General features: G+C 34.6%; 1 protein-coding gene across 11 annotated transcripts in view; it reads right to left on the bottom strand.

Annotated features, from left to right (window-relative positions):
- LOC128993812 (disco-interacting protein 2-like) overlaps positions 1–21697 on the bottom strand; it is a 368811-nt gene that overhangs the window by 64957 nt on the left and 282157 nt on the right. For 5 of the 11 annotated variants that reach the window (XM_054417836.1, XM_054417830.1, XM_054417831.1 and 2 more), the window contains exon 3: positions 7811–7909. The exons of 2 other annotated variants lie outside the window; for them this stretch is intronic. In XM_054417836.1, the coding sequence (XP_054273811.1) occupies positions 7811–7909 (99 nt within the window). Of the gene's footprint in view, positions 1–7810; positions 7910–14791; positions 14873–21697 lie in introns of all 11 variants that reach the window. 4 more of the 11 variants (XM_054417839.1, XM_054417833.1, XM_054417841.1 and 1 more) reach the window with 1 other exon arrangement.

Raw genomic sequence — 21697 nt, 5'->3', positions numbered from 1 at the left:
TTCACTTACACAAGCCAATGTGTGCGCGTAGTCTAATAATGTAATTAGAAGTAATATAAAATCTAAACAAACCTGAACTACTAGACTTCCATGGCAGACATAACTAGTTCTTAACATGCAATTTAGTCATAGCATGCAACATCTAATCATGGGGGTCCATCTATTTGCTGCGTAAGGGGGCTGGGGGACTTGAGCATAACCTCCAATAAAAAGGGGACCTTCTCTGGAAATTGTTAAAAATGGTTGATTTACCAAATTTTTTAAATTAAATTTACTTTATATAATGTAAATTTATGGGGTTTTCTGCATATTTTTGTTAATTTGCTAAAATTAGTTGGATCTTGTCTTGTAGGGTGGGACTGAGTGCTCTTATTGATGGACGCCCAGTGCCCATGCATTATTTTCCTCGTTACATTTTACAGATTTTCCCATATACGGGGAGTATTGCGATCGATACATGTTTCATGTAATTACACTAATGTTGGCTAAAAGTGTCTTGAACTATAAAATAAAAAAAGTTGATTATATTACAATAGCGAAAAAGACGAGCACAAACACATAAGAACTCGAGGGACAGGTACAACAATCTCTCGTTTCAATGTAAGACAAGACACAGGCTCGCAATAAATTGTATTTTATCCCATTGATCTCTCTGCGCTTGCCTGGATTTATCCAGACCCGACTGATGCTGACTTAGATACTCTGTACTATTGGATGTTGAATAAAGTCAATAATTAGATACGTACGTGGAAGAATATTCTATGGAGTTGTTAACATTAGTAGGAAATAATGAAGAAAATAACTACACTAGGCCTATTGTACAAGACAAAAGTGCAAACATTCTTGCAGATATATCCAAACACATTTGTATAGTTAAGTTTGTTTATAAAATTGGGATGATTATTTTTGTAAACTTAAGTTAAAGCTAAACAATGTTATGCTTTTTTAACTTTATAACATATCTTGTGTTTGAATCGTGCGCAAAAACATAACTGAAATCACGTAGAATTACTCACAAACCGTATAGGTTTAGGTACCTTGCTGATTGCGCACTACACTATTTACACAAATAACTATTTTTCGCAAGAATATGTGAAGGGTTTTGCATACACGGTTCTAAAACTGTGATAATTTTAAACATCCTTCAAGCAACAAGTCTAGAAGTTTTATTCAAAACACTTCGCAGCCACGATAATACCGAAAGAATTCTACAAATAAGTTGCAAGTCTACAAAATAACAATTTCTATTGACCATAGTAGTTGCATAATCTACAACAACAGCAATAACGTATTCACCGACACGTCACAACCACTGTGGACTGTGAAGTGGTTTGTGTTTGGTTTACTACTGGGCAGATGCAGATCCTGCTAATGTATGTAAATCTGCTAAAAGGCTATTGTTGCTGCCAACCTGCATTGTTAAATACAATATTAAAACCAATGCGTAAATTATGAATCGTGATATTAGGACAATCGATTAACGCTTTAATGGCATTCGCACTCGTTCCGTGTTGCAAAATCGAAATAAAAATTGTCTTGGGGAAAAATTAGATTATGAAAGGTAGTAGCAATGAATACAAACCCACAAATCGAATATGTGTGTGGAGATGTACAAGATAACACTAGATTATCAGCCAAAAATTGCCGCCAGAAGGAAACAATGTGTACTGGAATGCAATTTTGTTGACATTTGGATTGTTATGTCATCAAATTTGATAGTAGTCACTACACATGATATACCATAGCCTAGGCCTACATATCTGGTTCAACATAATCTGAAATTGTGTGAGCCTAACTTATTTTCTAAACATCCTCGCCATTGGAAGTTGTTGATTCATTAGTCCGTTACAGAATTGAGGTCTGATTTGAAAGTTTAAAGGTAACCACGATTCAGTAATGTTATCAATATATTTTTGGTATTTACAATCCGTCAAGTTAAATAAATTTAAACGTGCTTTGTTTAGATTCAAGCCTCATATTGGTAAGCCCGTCACTTGCAATTGTATTTGAATAAAACCACTAACCCAATTGCAAATAACCTAAGCGAGAAACGTCTAATATAATATCAATCAGGGGTTTTACTAGAAACACACTTTTAACGAATCCATTAATACATAATCCGTAACAAACATCAGTTGAAATTGTACGTGACAAACTGAGCAAGAGCCAGATGATTCTAAATTAAATACATCAGCTGTGGACGCACGTGGAGATGGCTTTATCCTATTGTGTTGCACGTTTCCGAGGAATCGCAGCGACTGTGTAAATGTAAACAGATGATTTACAGGTAAGTAGAAAACTCAGCCGAGCGAACATTCACTGCTTATATTTGACATTCAACGTTCAGCGAGCGCCAAATCAATAGCATCCGTGGAATTCAGAGAATTTTACATGGTAAAATAACCACTGGATATGCCTTCTACTTGGAAAATTAACTCTGTATTTTGTTAAACAAACTTTTTGACACGTATTTTAAACTTTAAACTCATTTTAACTTTGCTTCAAAAATATGGGGACAGTTTTTATCTCCACAAGATGCAACCATTAAACCTAAGTAGATATATTCATATAAAGAATCGATATGACTTAATTAGTCATATACATTTATGAATTATCTAATAACGAATGGAAATGGGACCCACCTTTAGCCAAGGAATAAAATGCCTAACCCCCTTCGTGTTTTGAACAATTTTATTACTAGTACTTTAATCTAAGTGCGACATATCTTTTTTTGTTCAAAATAAATAAGCTTAGGAAAATATAATCATATCGCACACTATTACATTTTTTAATCGAAGCAATTTCAACGTTTATCTTAGCATATACCTAAAAATAAAAAATATTTTTTTACTAAATAATTATTTAATGATCAAAAGTTATTACATGTCTCGTTCAAACACGTTTTAATGTGTTAAGCATTTTAGAAATTGAAAACGATTCTTTAATATGTACATATTATGAAACCGGGCAAACTAATCACTGCTATTCAAATTAACGCAGTAGAGGAAGACGGTAAGTACATAGACTCGCGGTAAGTAAATAATGAGCGGCAAGTGGTTTTGTGACTGTTCATTTGGCTAACCAAAGAAACTCTTTAATGCACTCTAATGAGCTTCTTTTATAAAATTCGTGAAATTAATGTATCCAACAATCAATAACAGTTTTAATCCACACATAGCATTTGTTTATGAGCATAAATTTTATATGAGGAATACTATAAGTGTATAGAGTAGCCAATATTAACAGTCGATTAATTCCTCCTTCCTGTATTTTTCGAGAAATATTCACCACCCAAAATTAATTTCAACGTTCACAAACTTGTTATCCGAGGGGTTTCAGAGTTACAACCTCCGTCTCTAAGAATGTTGTCTACTCAAGGATCCGGAAACGGCCCAAACTGTCAGCGGTTTAGTTTAATTAATTTACAGCCGTTCCTAGAACTCCCTTCACTTTTAACGAGGAGGTTTTGAGTTTTTAGGAAAGGCGTCAAAGTTGTTTGAACAGATCGAAATAACGTGTGTTTGTTTAAAACGTACATATAAAGGATCAATTATCAAATTTTGTTTAGCTCAAATTTCGTAGTAAATGAATAAATTGAGCGCTTGCAATATTGCATTGAAACTTCAAATATCTTGGGATGTTAATAAATTAAATGCATGGTACATAATGAAACCAAAACTAAGACGGGAGAAAACTATTCGCCAATGAAGCAATTTAATGTATATTCTATTGCACTCAATTAAACGATAATTCGACATCTTCAAGTTTAGGATTTTAATTTTTAACTTACCGTACTTTATACATAATTTATTGTTCAACAAATAGAAAAATGTAGTGAAAAATGAGATGCTTGTTGTATACGATCGAATAATATATTGAGGTAGGTAGCATATCATCTCCGAAATGTGTGTAACATGATGTTATGCATGACTCTGTAAGGGTTGCCGTACATAAATTATTTCCTGTGTAGAGAATAGATGGCCTGACAGGTTTTCGTGAGGGTCCAATTTATTGGGGTGGTTTTCTCGTTATTGCAAACGAACATGGGATTTCTTATGTTATTTACTAACATTATTAAGTGATCAAATACAAGACGATTTATTAGAAATGTTTTGTTTTGATTACATGTTTAGATTTTTTAATCTAGATTAAATACGTCTAAGTTTTTTGAGAGAATGATATCCCACAATGTATGACCTCGAATTCTAAAATTATCTTGTACTGATTGTCAAAACAAATACAATGTATCAAACACTACGCGAAAACGACAAGCAAATATCTTATCAAACTTCAACGTAAACCTACAGCAGCTTAGTCCCTAATCACGGCGCCAGTGGCGGTCCACGAAGAACAACACAGAGAAAGTAAAATCAGCTGGAGGCGTGCGTCTTCCCAGGAGAATGGTCTGATAAATCAGCTGATCGCTAGGCTCGGACACTAACCACTGAGTTGTTACTTCCTCCGCCTCGAGACATCGTCCTCTCAACGAGTATCGGGCGATGCAGGGAAAGGTCGCTATGCATCACTACACGGACGAGCGAGTGAGATCAACGTACCTGTCACACTGGCTGATGCCCAGTTGCACCGATGGTCAAAGGAATTTGCAAGGGTCGACAAAATCCTCCCTCCCAAAAGTGATCAGTTGCACCGGTGGTCAAAAATCTGTCAAGCTTGGATGCTCCTTCCCCTCTTCGAACGCTTTAATATACCTATCCCCTCTTTTACGTTCCTGTTCCATCGTATAATATAGTCTGCGCTATATATTTACCATACATAGGGAACTAGCAGCTAACCATTTCTTTGCTACGGGGTAAAGAGTAACAAACAAACATTACAAACACGTAACTGATATCAACACACTCTATCATATAATTTTGCCATAAAACGTCTATCTCTTTGTCTTGAAATATATTTACTGAATTGTATTTTTTGGAAACCTAACCTAACCTAACCTGACCTGACCTGACCTGACCTGACCTGACCTGACCTGACCTGACCTGACCTAACCTAAACTAACATAACCTAATCGTTTACCGTACTAACTACGTTTCACAAAATTTCAATGGGAGGGGAGGACGTCAGGGGTTTATGACCACCGATGCAACTGGACATCACCCTAAAATGACCATCGGTGCAACTGGGCATTCGAGATTAGGACCATTCCTGACCATCGGTGCAACTGGGCAACTGCCGTCACGCTACCAAAAAACAAAGTACTAAAAGGAGGTGGGAGCAGCGCTGTCTGTGAGTGGCCCATTCAAGCATGCTATATTTGTATAAATAATTAGTGCTATTGAGCCGGTTTCTATTTCAGTATCCAGAATAATAATTTATTACTTTATTAAGATAAAGTTAGTTTTTCAACGCTCTAAATTATAGTAGTACTAAGAATGACAACGTGTTGCAGTTGAAATAAACAATAACAAAATAATATGAAGAATAACTCCTTTTTAAAGTAATTTTGGGCCTTTGAATAAACTAACTCTCCCAGTCATTTTAGAGTTCTCTCTTATTTAAAATTTGTTGAGGTTCGAAATACGTTCAAACTATAATATAAAATGAAAAGTGTATACGAATTAACTAGATGCTACACAATCAATATAGCTGTCAATATTCTATCCATACCTATGTACCCACAGACATTGAAAGGAAATGTAAGGCGAAGTAGAGTTTAGCCATGATATTGGCTGGGAAAGCCTTCGTGCTATTTCTACCCCTACAGTAAACCGCTTTTAATTACATTTCTCGACAGAGGTTCAAACTTTCTAAACCCTACTCTAAAATTGTGTAGTGCTACCACAATATCAGGCGTAACAACAATCACAAATGCGTTTACATATGATTTGAAAATGATAAACTCTTGTAATCTAATATAAATAGCTATTACAAAACGTTTAAAATCACCACGTTGTTTATTTTTAAGTAAATCAATTACTGAACAAAGAGTGTCGTCAAAAAATCTTTCGTGTAAATATTTTATAAGGAATATTTTCAAAGTATTCCAGGAGAATCAACAGGAAAACACGAACTCAAGTATCACGTAGCCTTCGTTTAAGCACGTTCAGCTTACGAAGGGAGCGACATGGAATTTTATAAAGTGGAATTTTTATAGAGCAGTATTTTACTATGTAACTGGATAACATAGCTTAGTAAACAAGCAAATAGCTAGTTTACATAGGCTGATTAGCAATAATGCTTATCAAAACCTACGTATATAGCCCAGCACATTTAAATATCACATAAACATAGTTGGTACGTTGAAGATAAATAAATAAGTGCATCAACAAAACTGTTCAAAATCTTAAGCGGTTTAATCCAATGCAACAAAGAAACGCAAAAACAGCTGATTCGTAACATCAGCTGGTTAATTTGTTAAGTGGAGAGAGAGTAAAACAGCGGATATCGCGTAACAGCACTTTTCCGTTGAGTGGGAAATTACATTGTTAAAACAGATAGTTTAATTCTTTCTATATATTTCAACTGAATCGAAATTGCCTGTAATATACAGTCATTTAGTAATAAAAAAACCATGGAGGTTATTGTAAAATCAAAAAACAAAAAAAATACTAAACGAAATTGCAGTACAGGTAAAGTAATTAAGTATTTTAATTCGGACTGGCATTTGCCTAATGATCATTATTAAATGTATAAGATATCACCAAACTTATACATGAAACAGTAAGAAAGTTATCCCTGTTGAATGAGAAACTATATTTATACTTAGAATTTTATACGAGAACTAACAGAAGATTCCAAAAAGATTTTGCAAATTATCGTACGTACCAAAAATGTGACAGATAAATTTTTAAGTTTAGGTTAAATATGTGAGGTCAAATTCAACTCAATGCAATTAAAAGTACGTAGATGAAATATCCCACACAGAAGCCAGCTAAGAAGCTTAACAACTGCAGAATATTACTAATCTTTATTGAGAATGTTAAAATAAACTCGGAGCTAAGTAGGATATTTTTGCACCCTTTACAAAAGCATAACACCCACGCAACGCTGGCACTGCTGATCTTTTGACAATTTAAGTTTTTCTTTGATTGTTATTTGTTATTTGAGGCTTGTTCCTTAATTTTCCTGATTCGACTTGAAAATGAAATACTAGTAAACATTTTCGTACCCGATAGTAATTGGAAGATTTTTAGTCCAATACCGGTTATCTTATTTATTTATTTTAACGATATAGCATTAAATGATAGTATTGGATGTGTCTTTTCTTTTCTCAATTTTTCATCCTTATCAAATGAGGACAATTTTATGGTTTTTTCCCCCGGTAACGCTTTAACAAATTTATATTTTCTCTTTAATCAAAGATATTTTACTTCACGATCAAATAGAAAGATTTGTTCCACGTCCTCAGGGTTAAGAACAAAAGAGTAAAAATTGAATTTATACATTGAAGTAGACTTTCCATAAGTACCATTTTTAGTTTTTGATAGTGGTCTTTGATCATTGATCATTTGACTTGAAATTCGCTAAATTTTACAGCGAATTACATTGTACTTTCAGTTTTACTTGACTGAAAAGTCAGTAGATACGACGACACAAATCAGTAATTGACAGCAGAACACTCTGTCGGTTGCTTAGTTAAAATACGTACATTTTTATTCAACTGGTTACATTTTAAACATATAAACGAGATATCTTGGTCAATGGTTACTTTCGTACTAAAATTTACAATAAAATAAAAGTCTCTTCTTCAATCTTGTGCTTTTTGAAAAGAACGACACATTTATTCGGCGGCATTACCGTGTTCAAGCGTTGGTGTGTCTAGTACCTAGTTTTTATAGTCAATGTGTGTTACCTGAGTGGTATCTACTCTCGTTGCGAGTGAGGCGTCTGTTGCCGCGACGTCTGGCCCTGGTGTTGGGGCTGTAGTGAGAGTGACTCTGGCTGCTGCGTGCTGTCAACATTACACATCTCATCACTTACCTTACACTCTTACACACACTGGCCTGTCTGCGGACCTGTCAGTACACCTCCACTGGCTAGCAACCATCCTCGACATCAAACAAAACTCTACTGGCTGAACAGAAGATATACCTGCCTCATACCTACTTCAACACAAACCCTTGCTGAACAGAAGATAGAACTCTGTCTTATACCTACTTCAACAAAAAACTTTGATTAAACGATTATACATACCTACTTCAACACAAAACCTTAATTAACAGATGGTAAAACTCTGTCTTATACCTACTTCAACACAAACCCGTGCTGAACAGATGACACAACTCTGTCTCATACCTACTTCAACACAAAACTTGACGAACAGATGATATATCTCTGTCTCATACCTACTTCAACACAAAACTTGACGAACAGATGATATATCTCTGTCTCATACCTACTTCAACACAAACCCGTGCTGAACAGATGACACAACTCTGTCTCATACCTACTTCAACACAAAACTTGACGAACAGATGATATATCTCTGTCTCATACCTACTTCAACACAAACCCGTGCTGAACAGATGACACAACTCTGTCTCATACCTACTTCAACACAAAACTTGACGAACAGATGACACAACTCTGTCTCATACCTACTTCAACACAAAACTTGACGAACAGATGATATATCTCTGTCTCATACCTACTTCAACACAAAACCTTGCTGAACAAAACTCTGTATCATACCTTCTCCACACACTAACCTTACAGCACAAGCAGACGATTGTTCTTACTCAGCTTGGAGTAACCGTCTCTATTGGTTAACACGTTGATCATCAATTAGTGGCTTCTGTATTTGGCCTGCCAATAATTTACTCGATCCTTGAAACTTCACCGATTCGTATACGGTTTCATACCTGAGAAAAATCCTATTTTGTCCTGTGACGAGATATCATACAACCAAATAACCAACTGAATGTTTTAAAAACTGTGTACAATCAAAAACCCCTAAAACTGGACTGTCATATTACTTGCATTGGAAAATCTATACAGTATTTGATTATGAAGAAGACCAATCAACGATGGATTTAATCACTACATATTGATATGGTGATAGATTGAAGACCAACCAAGTACAATATTGGCCATTGAAAGAGTTGAAAATACTTCAATTGTAATTTCCTTAAGAAGTCGTAATTTTATTCTCTAAAGTTAGACTTTACCATGAAGGAAGAACTAAGTCTTTTTAGGGAAAGCTATGTAATCCCATCAAATTTTATTGGATGTGCTTGGGATCGAACGATCGAACCTATGCTTCCCTCATCGAAGTCCGAGGCAGACTAGCAATACCACCGTAATGACCCTTGGTAATCTCAAGGTTACGTCTTATAAAAATGAACCAACAACACACTTGAAATAGGTTTAATTTATTTTCAACACGAGCGAAAATACAAAGTAACACGTAGTACAAACAAGTTTATTTTCGAAAACCAATTTCGGAACATAAAGATCGCTCGAATGTAATTTGTACAACTGACGATCAGAGTTACAAGTTTCTTTGATGTGACTTTGAACGGTGGGGTTCCAAAGAGCAATAAAGAAGAACGTACCTCCACCGATGTGAGGTGGGAAACCTTCTGATAACACGTGTATTTGATACAATGTGTTTACACGAAACAATAAAAATTGTCTATTTTCTGTGTATAGTCAATGATATTATTTAACAAACATATATATAAGAGTAGTCAGTTAAAATTCGTTACATTCTTAATTAGCTAAAAGGTTTTACAGAAGGTTACGAACAATCTTAAAATAATATCAAATAACGAATTTTATATACAGAATCCTTCAAATAATTTTCGTTTGCGAATACTATTTGTGGTTCAAATACAAACTAAATAATTTCATGTGTGTTTCTGTAAGCGAGGTCTTCAATACAGAGTCTGACATCCTGAAATAACAGACCTTTATTTTTATATCATGAATGAACTTACGTGCTAGAGTGATCTCCGGACCACAAGTTCAAAATATTTATATATATATATAACATTTCCAACGGTGACCTTTGATCCAAGGGCTCGAACATTCAAAAAAATTTTGCTAGACAAACGATTCTCGAAATAAAAGTGTAAAACCAGCAAAATAATCACATGGAAATGATAATTTGCTTTTTGGAAAAATATACATTTGCAAACCGCTTAAACAACCCAGAAACCCGCTTGGCTGAAACGAACTTAGGTTACACCGCTTTCTTCATTGGTTTAACACCGAATTCGCTTTTGCGACGTCTTATTGCGTTTCAACTCGTAACGGGATTGCATATTCAAAATGCATTACTGATTTACCTCCGCAACGATTTGAACCCGTGATTATGATTTTTGCTGACAAAAGTGTAAAACTTCCAAAGGGATACTGAAACAGACCCACATAGACTATAAAATTTCAAAAGTAATATTTTATGGTTTTCAAGCCACTTAATGAATAAAAAAAATTTCAAAGGTAAAGTGTAAATCTTAATCGAAAGTACCGTATATGTTATAACACTTGTCATTGATACCTTCTAAAGGATTTACTGTGTTTGGAGTCGATGGTAAAAAACATTAATTTGCAACAGCTATAAATATTGTTTTAACGCTGTAATCGATGTGTTAAATTCCAGTTGCTGCCTTAATTTTACCCGTAATCTAAGTTATAAGTTAATTAAGACTATAATCTTTACTTAAATTAAATTCTTTCAGTCAAGAGGAAAATAAACGTCAAAACAAGTGCCGTGTACTTTCACGCACCATTAGTAAAATAGTTCGAGTGTCACATGGAAAATAAATCTTGAGAACTGAAATCATTTGTCCTGCGACAGACTTAAATCAAGAACGAGGGAGATTTCCATCTAAGCTGGAATGAGATTGGGCAAATGAGGTGTAAGATTATAATGGTCTGACGGACGAATTGTGGCGTTCTGGAGTTCTCATCTTTTAATAACGCGGTCCCAAAACTGACGAGAAGGGTTAGTCACTACTTGGTCGACAATCGGATTGAAAATATATCGACCCACACTTTTAACTCTTATTTCCCAAGTGGGCTACGTTACATATTTTTTCTAGGGGACTGGAAGGATTTGACCACACACATATGCTCATTATGTCCGTGCTGGAATTTACTATTAATATACTAATAGTCAATGGCCCTCATTACAAAATCTTCAAAGACAACCGTTTTTTATATAGCTCAAACTTAGCATTAACTATTTAGTGAATGAGACCAAATTCGAACGTCGGAAAAGGGTTTTATATAAATAAGCTTAAGTTTGGAAAAGCATTATAAAACCCAAAAATTTTACTTTGAAGTAATCTCGGCATTCTATATAAAATAAACAATGCTTATCATTATCCAAAAAAATGTATTACAATCTATCCCAGTAATATTTTTCCAACTCTTTGCTTTTTCAGATTTCTCACAGAAGTAAACTAGGAAGCATTCGTCAAAGATGGCGTGTGTGGCGAGGAGAGAATCCATCCAGGAAGACAGCCGCCGTTTGTAAGCCTTCTTGAAAAGAAAACATTTTTGTGCGAAAAACTTTCAAATATAGCCCTTTATTATCGAAAATATTCAGGTGTACGTCCACAAACTATACACTCGGTGTTAGTTTAACATAAAACTGAGCTACCATTAGTTTCCAAATAAAGAGATGACGATATATAATCATTATATAGTGTTTAAATTAACTAAAAAAAGTTATCGGGTGTGTGTGTTAGTCAAGTGTATGCCCGGGATAATTAAAGAGCAGACAGAGACAAAGAAGCTATATCTGTACACTACGACACTTGGCTGGTGGCTAAGACCATTGACTTTATATATAAATTCAATGCTAATACCATGGAATGAAAACATGTCAAATCTTATGAGATTTGGTAACCATTTTGTAGCATTTTAATCAACAATACAAGCTAATTGACAATCTTAAACTATTTTTAATACTAGTTGTATTACGTCATAAAAAAACTAGACTCAGCACAAACGTATGATTCAGCTACAGGAAGCACATATGTTGCTGAAGCTATTCACTTTTAGTACGAAACTAGAACTATTCAACAACATATACTAGATATATACTATACCATAGTTATCATAGTCGGCCGGTAAACGTAATGCAAATCCAGAGTCACGATATTTACTCAGAATTTCTTAAAAATTATGTTTTGCTTCTCCATTACTAAGAAAAGTAAATTAATTTAAACTCTTAACGCCATTAACAGGAAAGTCCCAAGCTTAATATTCAGTGTACGTTTTTCCAACAGGTTTTTACTGACTATGAACTAAATTTCACAAAAACCAATTTAACAACACTATTTCTTGTATGGGATATATTGGATGAAAACATATTTGCATTACAATATTAAACCTTTCTCTTAGAATAAATACTGTGAAATAAACTGAAAACATTGAATTCCAAACAAAATACTTTTCCAATCTCAAAACAAACAACTCTAACTATGAATAAAATCAGTTGTTTTCCACGAATCAAATCTCATTGCTGAGTGAGGTCGGTAAAAACACTGACAGGAGATTGTGTTCCTATTCAGCTTGAATTTACCTGATTTCAATTATTTGATACTATTTTAACATCGCATATATATGCTGTTTTAGTGTTGCATGTATACAAATTTTACGTCCAGTATGCAAGATTTGCTTTTAAACAGAAATCAATTTTATTTACTTAGTTTTCATAGGATAAGCACCAATTGATTGTAAAGTTGTGTCCGCTGTTTATGTTTTTATTTATTGAGCGGAGCGAGCGAAGCGAGCGTAGCTCTTTGGGATCAACTTCAATGCAACAAATAAAGCAACATCACTCAATAACGGCAGAACACATTTCAGCCAAACTTAACAAGATTACTTAGACTAATAGTGAGATGGTTAATAAACAAACAAATTTCAATTAGATAATGCTAATGCAATTTAAAACGAACTTAAAATTTCCAAATTTTAACATTAGGCTTATGGGACTAAAGTAGCCATATGACAGTTTTTGTTTACAAGAAAAATGTAAACAAGAGAATCATAAGGTATTTCTGAACTTTCTAGACTTTTCTTTTAAACGTTTTTTAACCATTCCTATGATTTCAATAAACAAGAAAATGCCGTTAAAACATTTTTTTAAGGCGCGGAATTCACTGAAAATCAAGAAAATATACGGAACTACTTTCTCAATGCGCGGAGCATAAACAAGGAGCGGAGGGATACGGACCAGTGACTACTTTCTTGGGAACCTATTTGTGTTGCCAGCTGATTAGAAACAGCCAATGTTAGAAATCAGGATTTAATAAGCGATATATCAAACCGCATCGAAATCGATATTTAATCCGATAATACCTCACAGGTTATATTATGTTGAATTACATCGACGGTGCAGTAAGTTATTACACTTATTAATAAAACGCAGATTGAACACTCATCTAATTTAGGCATGTGGGGAAGGTAGGTCGGGGTTTATGAGTATTCGTGACTACATTAAGTGTTTTGAAGTAAGGTTAGATTAGGGAGGTAAAGTGTAGGTTATAAGTAGGTGATTGGGTTGTTTATTTGTGTTGCACCATATAAACTGATAATATTTTCCTGGTCAAAACTACCATAATGCACTTTTGGAAGAGGTATCTGAATAACAAGATGTAGTAAAAACAAATCTGAATTATTATAATTTTAATCAATAAAACAAGCATTAGTACATCTATTGACTTTTTTACATTTAGTTACTTATACAAATATCAAATCACGTTTGTTCCGCTCAACTGGCTTTCACCTCTCTGAAAGCAACCCTAGTATATTTTTAGTTAAACACAATTATCTAATATACACTATTATCCACTTCAAAAATATACGGTAACTGAACTTGAGTAACGCAATGACGACCACCTAGGTATTATTTTTCGCATTTTAGAATCTCATAGATTTTAACCTATCGATAACAAATTGATGGCTTGTATCAGTTATATTCATAGTGAGGATAGTTTATAACTCCTAATGTCTAACATTACAAGTTTAAAATTGTTTTCTGCCGTACGTAGAAGATAGCTAAATGATACAATAATAATGTAAAGCAGAAAATTTATTATATTAATTGATGTTCTATTCGATTAATAGAACAGCAATTGATATCATAAATCTTTCAAGTATACTTTTAAAATAGCACTACAGGTGATTATAAGCGACCATGCGGCATTGTAAATGATTAAAGCAAAGCATTATTTACATCCACAAGCTTACAATTCACCAAACATGCAACAAGATAAATTAACATGCTGCATACTATAATGAATCAGTTTATTTGCATATCGATTCTTTGCTTACCCGACAATAGGCTGGCATTTTATTTTTAGATCCACGTGATAATATGAAATTTGCAAAGTTAACCGATATTTTTCGATTTTAAACTAAACATTGAGAATTGAACGTAATCCGGAAGAAGTAACAATCCATTTGCAAAACGGAATGTTTTTTTTTTTCAAACAGATATGCAACTTAGTAGTAAGTAATCTGCAATGAAACTAAAGATTATAAATCCAATGATTATTCGTAATACTGATTTTTATACATTACTACCACGGTATAATTCCATTTATACACAAAATACTTGTATCCACACGATAAAAAAAAATAAAGGGTCCACACGATTCATTGGAAGTCTCTCGAAAACATCTTCCATTAATTTACATACGTGATTCAAACTTTAACATCATGGCAATCCCTACAACAATTTAACTTTGAAACCATGACTGGATTTAGACATCATTGAAGGTTGAACCCACTGTTCCTGGGATCGTTGTCTAGGTAGGCTACACACTATCACTACGTTACAACATAGAGTGTGGGGTGAGGGTGACATGCAGTGTACCTGAGTGATAGCGTTTCTCATTGTGTGTGACGCGGCGTTGTGTGCGTCGCGTGCGAGGCTGCTGGCGTCCCGACGTCGGCGCTACAACACACCATACACACCGGGGTTAGTCTCACAGCACACCCGACACCGTACCATACACACCTTACCATACATACACCATACCAGAGTACACACAAGGCGAACCAAGGTACAAACGTCAGTGTGAAATATGGGGAACTTTTACTATACAGTAACTACAATAGTCCAACAATTAACGTTAAAAGACAAACCAACATTTGCATAGACTGATTCTTCATTCATTGAGTAGAAAATGTATTGCCAATATGCTCGAAATGATAGATTTTTATAACATTTTCGAAAACTACAAAAATTGTAAAGTCGTAGTATGAGAACTGCCAAGAAAACATAAATAGTAGAACATAGACAAAACTGGTAACGCCCATTTAGATTGAGTCAACATGTTAAAACATTTTCCGTAACATGATACAGTACTCGCAGCTAGTCTGGGCGCGCGGACCCTTGTGTACTAACCGTCCTCCACGCCAAAGCCATGAAGACAGCGCTGAGGCACTGAAGAGCCCCAGAGAGCCGTGTGGGCCAGATGTTTTTGGAAATGGGCAATAAACACTCCCCTCTACACCCCCGCCATAGCGCGGCCGCGCGCCCAGACTAGCTGCGACTACTGTACTAAGGATTGAAAATGGTTTGCATTTTCTGACAGTTAAGTGAAGAAGAGAGCAGTGACGTCATGTACAAGGTCTTATTGGTGCAGCTGTTCGTTTAGATCCATGACGTCACGAAACTCATGTTTGCCACTGCTCGTCCGAGAAATAGTTTTTTATTTATAAATTACAAAAGTACACATTTACTTCAAAACCTCAACGTTTGTCTTGGTTAACCTCTGTGTTACGTGAAGTTGGATGATTGTTATAAAAAACTGAGTGTATACATAGTTAGTACTATAATAGCCAAAGGTAGGCCTACTATCTTATATCATTGGTAGATACCACAATGCGGTTAAATTCCACTACCATCGTTATAAGCTACATTAAAAAAATATGCAAACCATACCCAGGCCTATACCCTTAACCAAAACAGTAAAGCTTTTGTCAAGAGATATTATATGAAGAAATTTCTTGTTTAGCACAGACGAGCTAGTAACGAGCTTCAACTATGTTGTACAACAATAAGCGTAATAATATTACTCAAATTACTTTGTATGTGTAGATGTTTTATCATTGAATCCAGCTTAGTTTTAATTATTGTTGGTTATATTTATCAGTTTTAACAATGATGAAAGCAGTTTATAGAATTGAACTACCGGTTAACATTTAAAATAAACCATCTGTTTCAAAACCCCACTATGTTTAACATTTACAAGCGTTGCGCTGAACTATAAACAGTATCGAAATAAGAAGCAGGTCAGTGGCTCGGAGTTTACAATAACGGCAAAGTTATGACCGGCGTCTGGTGAATCGGTTACGCTACAAAGAATCACTATTTTGATTCCCGCGTGGGTTTGTTTGCACGCCTGCACGGCCCGACCACGAATGTTTACAACATCATCGACCTAGATAATAATGTTACACATCAATGTTGACATGTACAACGGTGGGTGTAGGCCATCGATGTATAATAACTCCCGATGTAGAGTATTATACATCGATGGTGTAGGCTGGACTCTACACGCCTTTTGGATTTGACTTGCCATCTTTAGAGACAAACTGAACAGATTATTTTCATTTACAGCACTTATTCTGTCATTCAAATAAGACGTTTGACTAACAATAATTAAAATATTTCCCTCTGATTGTAACACATTCCACTCATTCGCACACCCTACACGATTCTCTATACGCGTATAATAATAACTTATTTGTTGGCAATAGTAATATGTACATCTACGTAAAGGGACGGCATATATTCATCGCCATAGAGTTATGAATAAATAGATTTAACTCGACCCTTCCCACCACAAAAGCTACACACATTGTAGAGGTGAAGATACCGCAGCAACTGTCGGCCAACTAGTACTGGAAAATATCATTGACTTTACACCATAGTATAGTAATGTTTAAAAATCAAGTTCATCATGATCTGCTGTATTGGACATTGAGATTAATCATTCACCAACAACAGTAACTTTAATTATAGCAATTAGGAAGGATTGGACTTATTACTGCTGTCGGTAATGGACTCAAGCGTTTCCATTGCTGTCAGTTTATATCTAATTACAATATAAAGAAATACATCTCATTGTTTCGAATTCTTTCCCTTATTTTTTAATCTTACTGAAAGTTTTATTCGACTGTTTAAATTTTCTCAAAACACTTTCGTAGTAAAAAGTTGTCTAATTTTTTTAATAAAATCCTGGTAGTATTTTAAGAATCTAATGACACTGAAAGATAATGAAATAAAATAAAATTTCTTCTTTATTGAGGCGAACTTAGGACCTCACGGTCCTTTCTTACAGTTAACCTCTTAAAAGGTACAGTTTATAATAATTAATATATAAAAAGTTGCAGTTTCATTTGACAACTCTACAAAAATTGTTCTTCTAATTATTACCAAAAATATTTAAATTGATACCAATTTATGATACAATTTGACTTCTTCAAAATAGATGGTTCACCTCGAGATAGGATGATAATTGTTTATTGTTACACTTTGTAGAGATATTATTCTTTAAATGTCAAACTTTAGAGTAAATTTAACGGAATTCCAGATAGGTAGTGTTACTTTTTCACCCAAATATTTTTGTTATCGTCGTCAATATCCAACATTTTTTGGAGTGTTAAATAATGCAATTAAATGCTATTAACTTGAGATCTATAGTATTAAAAAAATATATTTAACATTCAACATGAATTTAATTGATAATCAGTTTTCAATAAATAGTTTATCATTCTTATGCACGAATTGTTAAATCGAAATCATATATTTCGACTGATATAAACAATAGCCCTAGTAAGTGTGTCAAGGCAGTTATGCTGACGGGGAGAATCGGCTGTTTAGCAATTCAAGGGGGTGGGGGGGTAGTTCGTGATCAGGGGGGGGGGGGTGGAGAAGATTTATCGTCAGTAATTTGTTGAGTCCGACTCAACGCCCCAAGCTGTTCAGTTGTTATGCCGTATTTGTTAATCATAGCCTGAATAATGCAAGAAGTTCTGTGCAAAGTTTTCAGGTCAAGGTTAAAGTCAAAAACAGAAATTAATAGTTTCTTCGATTTAGATTTAAATATATTTAAAGTTCACAAGTCAAATGTGTTGTTCTTTAATTGTAATACTGGGGATAAGAATTTTACAATACCTATGGTAAAGGAGTTTTGAAAAAGGAAAAATTTGGATTTCACAGCATTCCAGCTTATGAAATTACAACAGGGTTTCCTATGTCAGGATTCCTGCGTTCCGACTAAATCAGCTTTATAGAGACAAAAGAACGCGATTTTCATTCTAGAGACTACATAAATTGGGAAGATTTAGAAAAAGGTTCAAAAATGCCTTTTAAATGTTCTTATTATTACAAATTACGTAAAACATTTTTTATTGGGATGTATGGAAGTTTGTTTATAGTTTATTAGTACCACAGTATTGCAGTATTAACATAAAATTATGTTTTGCTCCTCCTAAGGTTTACTCATTTAACTATTAATTCCAGTTCATTAACAATATTTCGAAACTTAATTTTACACAGAAACAAATAATAAGCCTTTACAACAAATTTTAAAAGTTAATCCCCAAAACCGCCCAATAAAGGACAAAGTAGTGTACCGGCGGAATCGACTAAATTAACTAGAGCTTTCCTAAAACTTTGAAACAAAAAGTTAAATTAAGTTTGGGAATAAAGTTGTGCCATTAGTAACTTGGGACGTCTAAGATAACGTAGCAGGGTAGACGTAAGATAAAATTGAATAATTTATAATAGATAAGATACTAGATACAGATACTATTATTAGATATTATTAGATAAGATACTAACTTTACTCTCGTTTGTCATTGTGTGGCTTTTCGTGGGAGATGTCAAATACATAGATGAGTGTCCTTGTAACGAGATCTATCTCAGTTATATGATAGATGGATCTTCAACTTAAGAGTCTTCATCAGTGGTAACCATATTGGAATTTAGTCCCATAAGAGCAATGTTAACTTTGTAACAGAATTTCTAAAAAAACCTGTTGTGATAAAATAATGATTGAGGTGCTAAAATTAAGGATTAGTGGTCCTCAAGGGAGTGAGGATTTTAGTTTTGTTATTTTTCCTCCACAAGTTAATGATCATTAACTAAGCCTTTAATTGAATAATTTATTAAGAAAAGACAAAAACAAATCTTTGAAATATAATATCCTCATTCCCCAGTACTCGTTGAACATTAATTATACATTTTGAAAACAATAATGTCTTTATAAATAACACCGTCATGCATCTTCAAATGATGGTATGTTCTGTCAAATTTAAAGTTGCTCTTATGGGACTAAAACCCAATATGGCTACCAAGTAAAATTTAGAAAATTTGGCATGTCGAACTAACAAATAGTTATTAAAATGGCGGGATTTAACTCTGACCAAGTAATGCTAATTAATAATGCATTCTTGTGCAGTTTTAATTGTAATGGACAATATTGCTTATGGATGTAAAAGCGAGCTACGACAGTGTATTCAACTTAATATGTAAACCATAATTTAAATATACAGATTGTTTACATACACTTCTACATTCTCTCCTTCTCGTTGAGAGGAGGGAGATATGCAGAGCAGACGAGAGCAATCAACCAAGTGGGAGTGGGAGTGGGAGCCGAGGAGCGGATATTTAGACGAGGAGGAGCCAGCATACGACTCATAAATAATGGTTTACTACACAACACACCGCACAACGCACATACGGCGCGGGGGCCTTGCATCATATTGTGTCTGGGAATACTACACTCCACACGAGATCACTGCACGATCTGACGGTATCGTTATGTGTCTGAACGAAATTATCGTTACCACCAGATTTTGGGAAGAGGTACCAGTACCGAGAAGAGAAAAATGCTGTGACTGGCTATCGGAGAAAATACTGAAGCCAAGACCGAAACTTTTGAAGCGATCACGACGACATCCTCATCATGTTCCGGTGATAACAACGTGCAAATCAAACTAACGGACCACCGTTAACTGGATTAGCTACTAGCTTAGCAAAAGTCAATGATATCAGGTACTGTTAGCTATTGTTTAGAAGTAAATAGAACCCCTCATATCCGGCCACCACGGGACCAAGCCCCTAGCCGGATAGCGATTTGGCCGGATAAACCAACCAACAATGATAATGAAAATTATTGGGGACGCGGAAAGGTCGCCCCCGGAAACATCACCCCCCTACGTCATATTGACGTCAGAGACCGGGGGGTGATGTTTCCGGCCGCGGACACTCAATTTCAGTTGCAGCATGCACTCGTCGATATGACGAGTTATTTTTGAGTTTGCGTATTAATTAGATAATTATATTCACTTATCATATACAATTACCAGATTTTCTAATTAGAATTGATGCTAACCGGATACGTTAACTCCGATCGTTTTCAAAATGCACACCCCGGAAAGGTCCCCCCCTGCCATGATCTCCCCCGGTATACCTGCTGCAGGGCTTGGGCTCGTGACTCGAACCAGCTATTGTTCACAAGGGTAGATACTGTCCCATATTACCACCGCCCGACTGAACTCGTAAGAATGGGAAGGATTTGGTATTATTACGCAAATGTTGTGGATATTAAGATCAATACAAATTAACACTTTGATATTGTGCTTTCTCTAGACATTTCCCCTTAATTTTATACATCGAATGATGTATAAATTACATATAGTTTTTTTCCGTCAACGTATAAAATGTATTTGAAAAACGTGGAAATGAAATAAAATGTTTATAGTAATAGTGACAATTAAGTAAGGAATCAACTCGTATTAATATGAGCATGCTTCAACCACTCAACATCATAATACAGTCAGTACACACTTGACAAACATATTTTCACATTTCCTAATTCTTAAATTGTAAACATTGAGCAATAAATGCTGTATATACTTTTTATACATTTAAATAATTGTCTGGATTTTATGGTAAAATAAATGCATTGAGAATATTCCTGATTTGATATTGGTGAAGGACTCTTTCCCGTAAAAATTATTTAGAAAGTAAATATTGGTTAGTTTCTTCGGCAATAAACAGGAAAAAGCTCACACTGTTTACGTTTGCGTTGACAGAGAAGCAAGCAACAGTGTCACATTCACTTTATTTCATGATTTCACACTGCTGATATTAAATAACTAAATTGACATTAAAGTAGTACAGTTATTCCATGAACGGTCGCCCATTGTTTAAAAAGTTACACATTTAAATCTACCTGTAGTTCGCAGAATATTAATACGTATAACTTAAAAGTTTGCAAGAGAACATAATCCTAAGTATCCACTATTCTCAGAGTATTGATTTATGGAATTCGTCTGTAATTTGCAGACTATTAATTCGTAGAGTACAACTGTATTTATAGCGGGAAGTATTTTTTTGTAAAATAGCTTAGACTTCCCCACTTCAGGTATCCCTCCCAAGAATACCTGAGCCAAATACGTTTGTTTAACATAGTCAAGGAAAAGTTTAGTTAGTTATTTACTAAAGTCAGTTTCATATTTTTACCATAATTCGTACATTAACATAATTCATAATTATCAGTGTTATCTAGCCTATGTACATAATTAATTTGGAAGGGGTTAATTTGTGAACAGAACGCCTCATTGAGTTTTAAACAGATTTTGAAAGTGTTAATGTAATTTGTAAAAAGTATACTCTGAAGTTGCACTAACAATAAAATCAGCTCAAAACATGGTAGGGGATTTTCCCCAGTGTTTTCTAGAGACCTGCTACACCGGTTTA

The sequence above is a fragment of the Macrosteles quadrilineatus genome, unplaced genomic scaffold (genome assembly GCF_028750875.1).
Source record: "Macrosteles quadrilineatus isolate MER2022 unplaced genomic scaffold, UCM_ALF_1.0 Scaffold_5__1_contigs__length_97177068, whole genome shotgun sequence".
Classification (NCBI taxonomy): domain Eukaryota; kingdom Metazoa; phylum Arthropoda; class Insecta; order Hemiptera; family Cicadellidae; genus Macrosteles; species Macrosteles quadrilineatus.
This window is presented reverse-complemented; position numbering and strand designations above follow the sequence as displayed.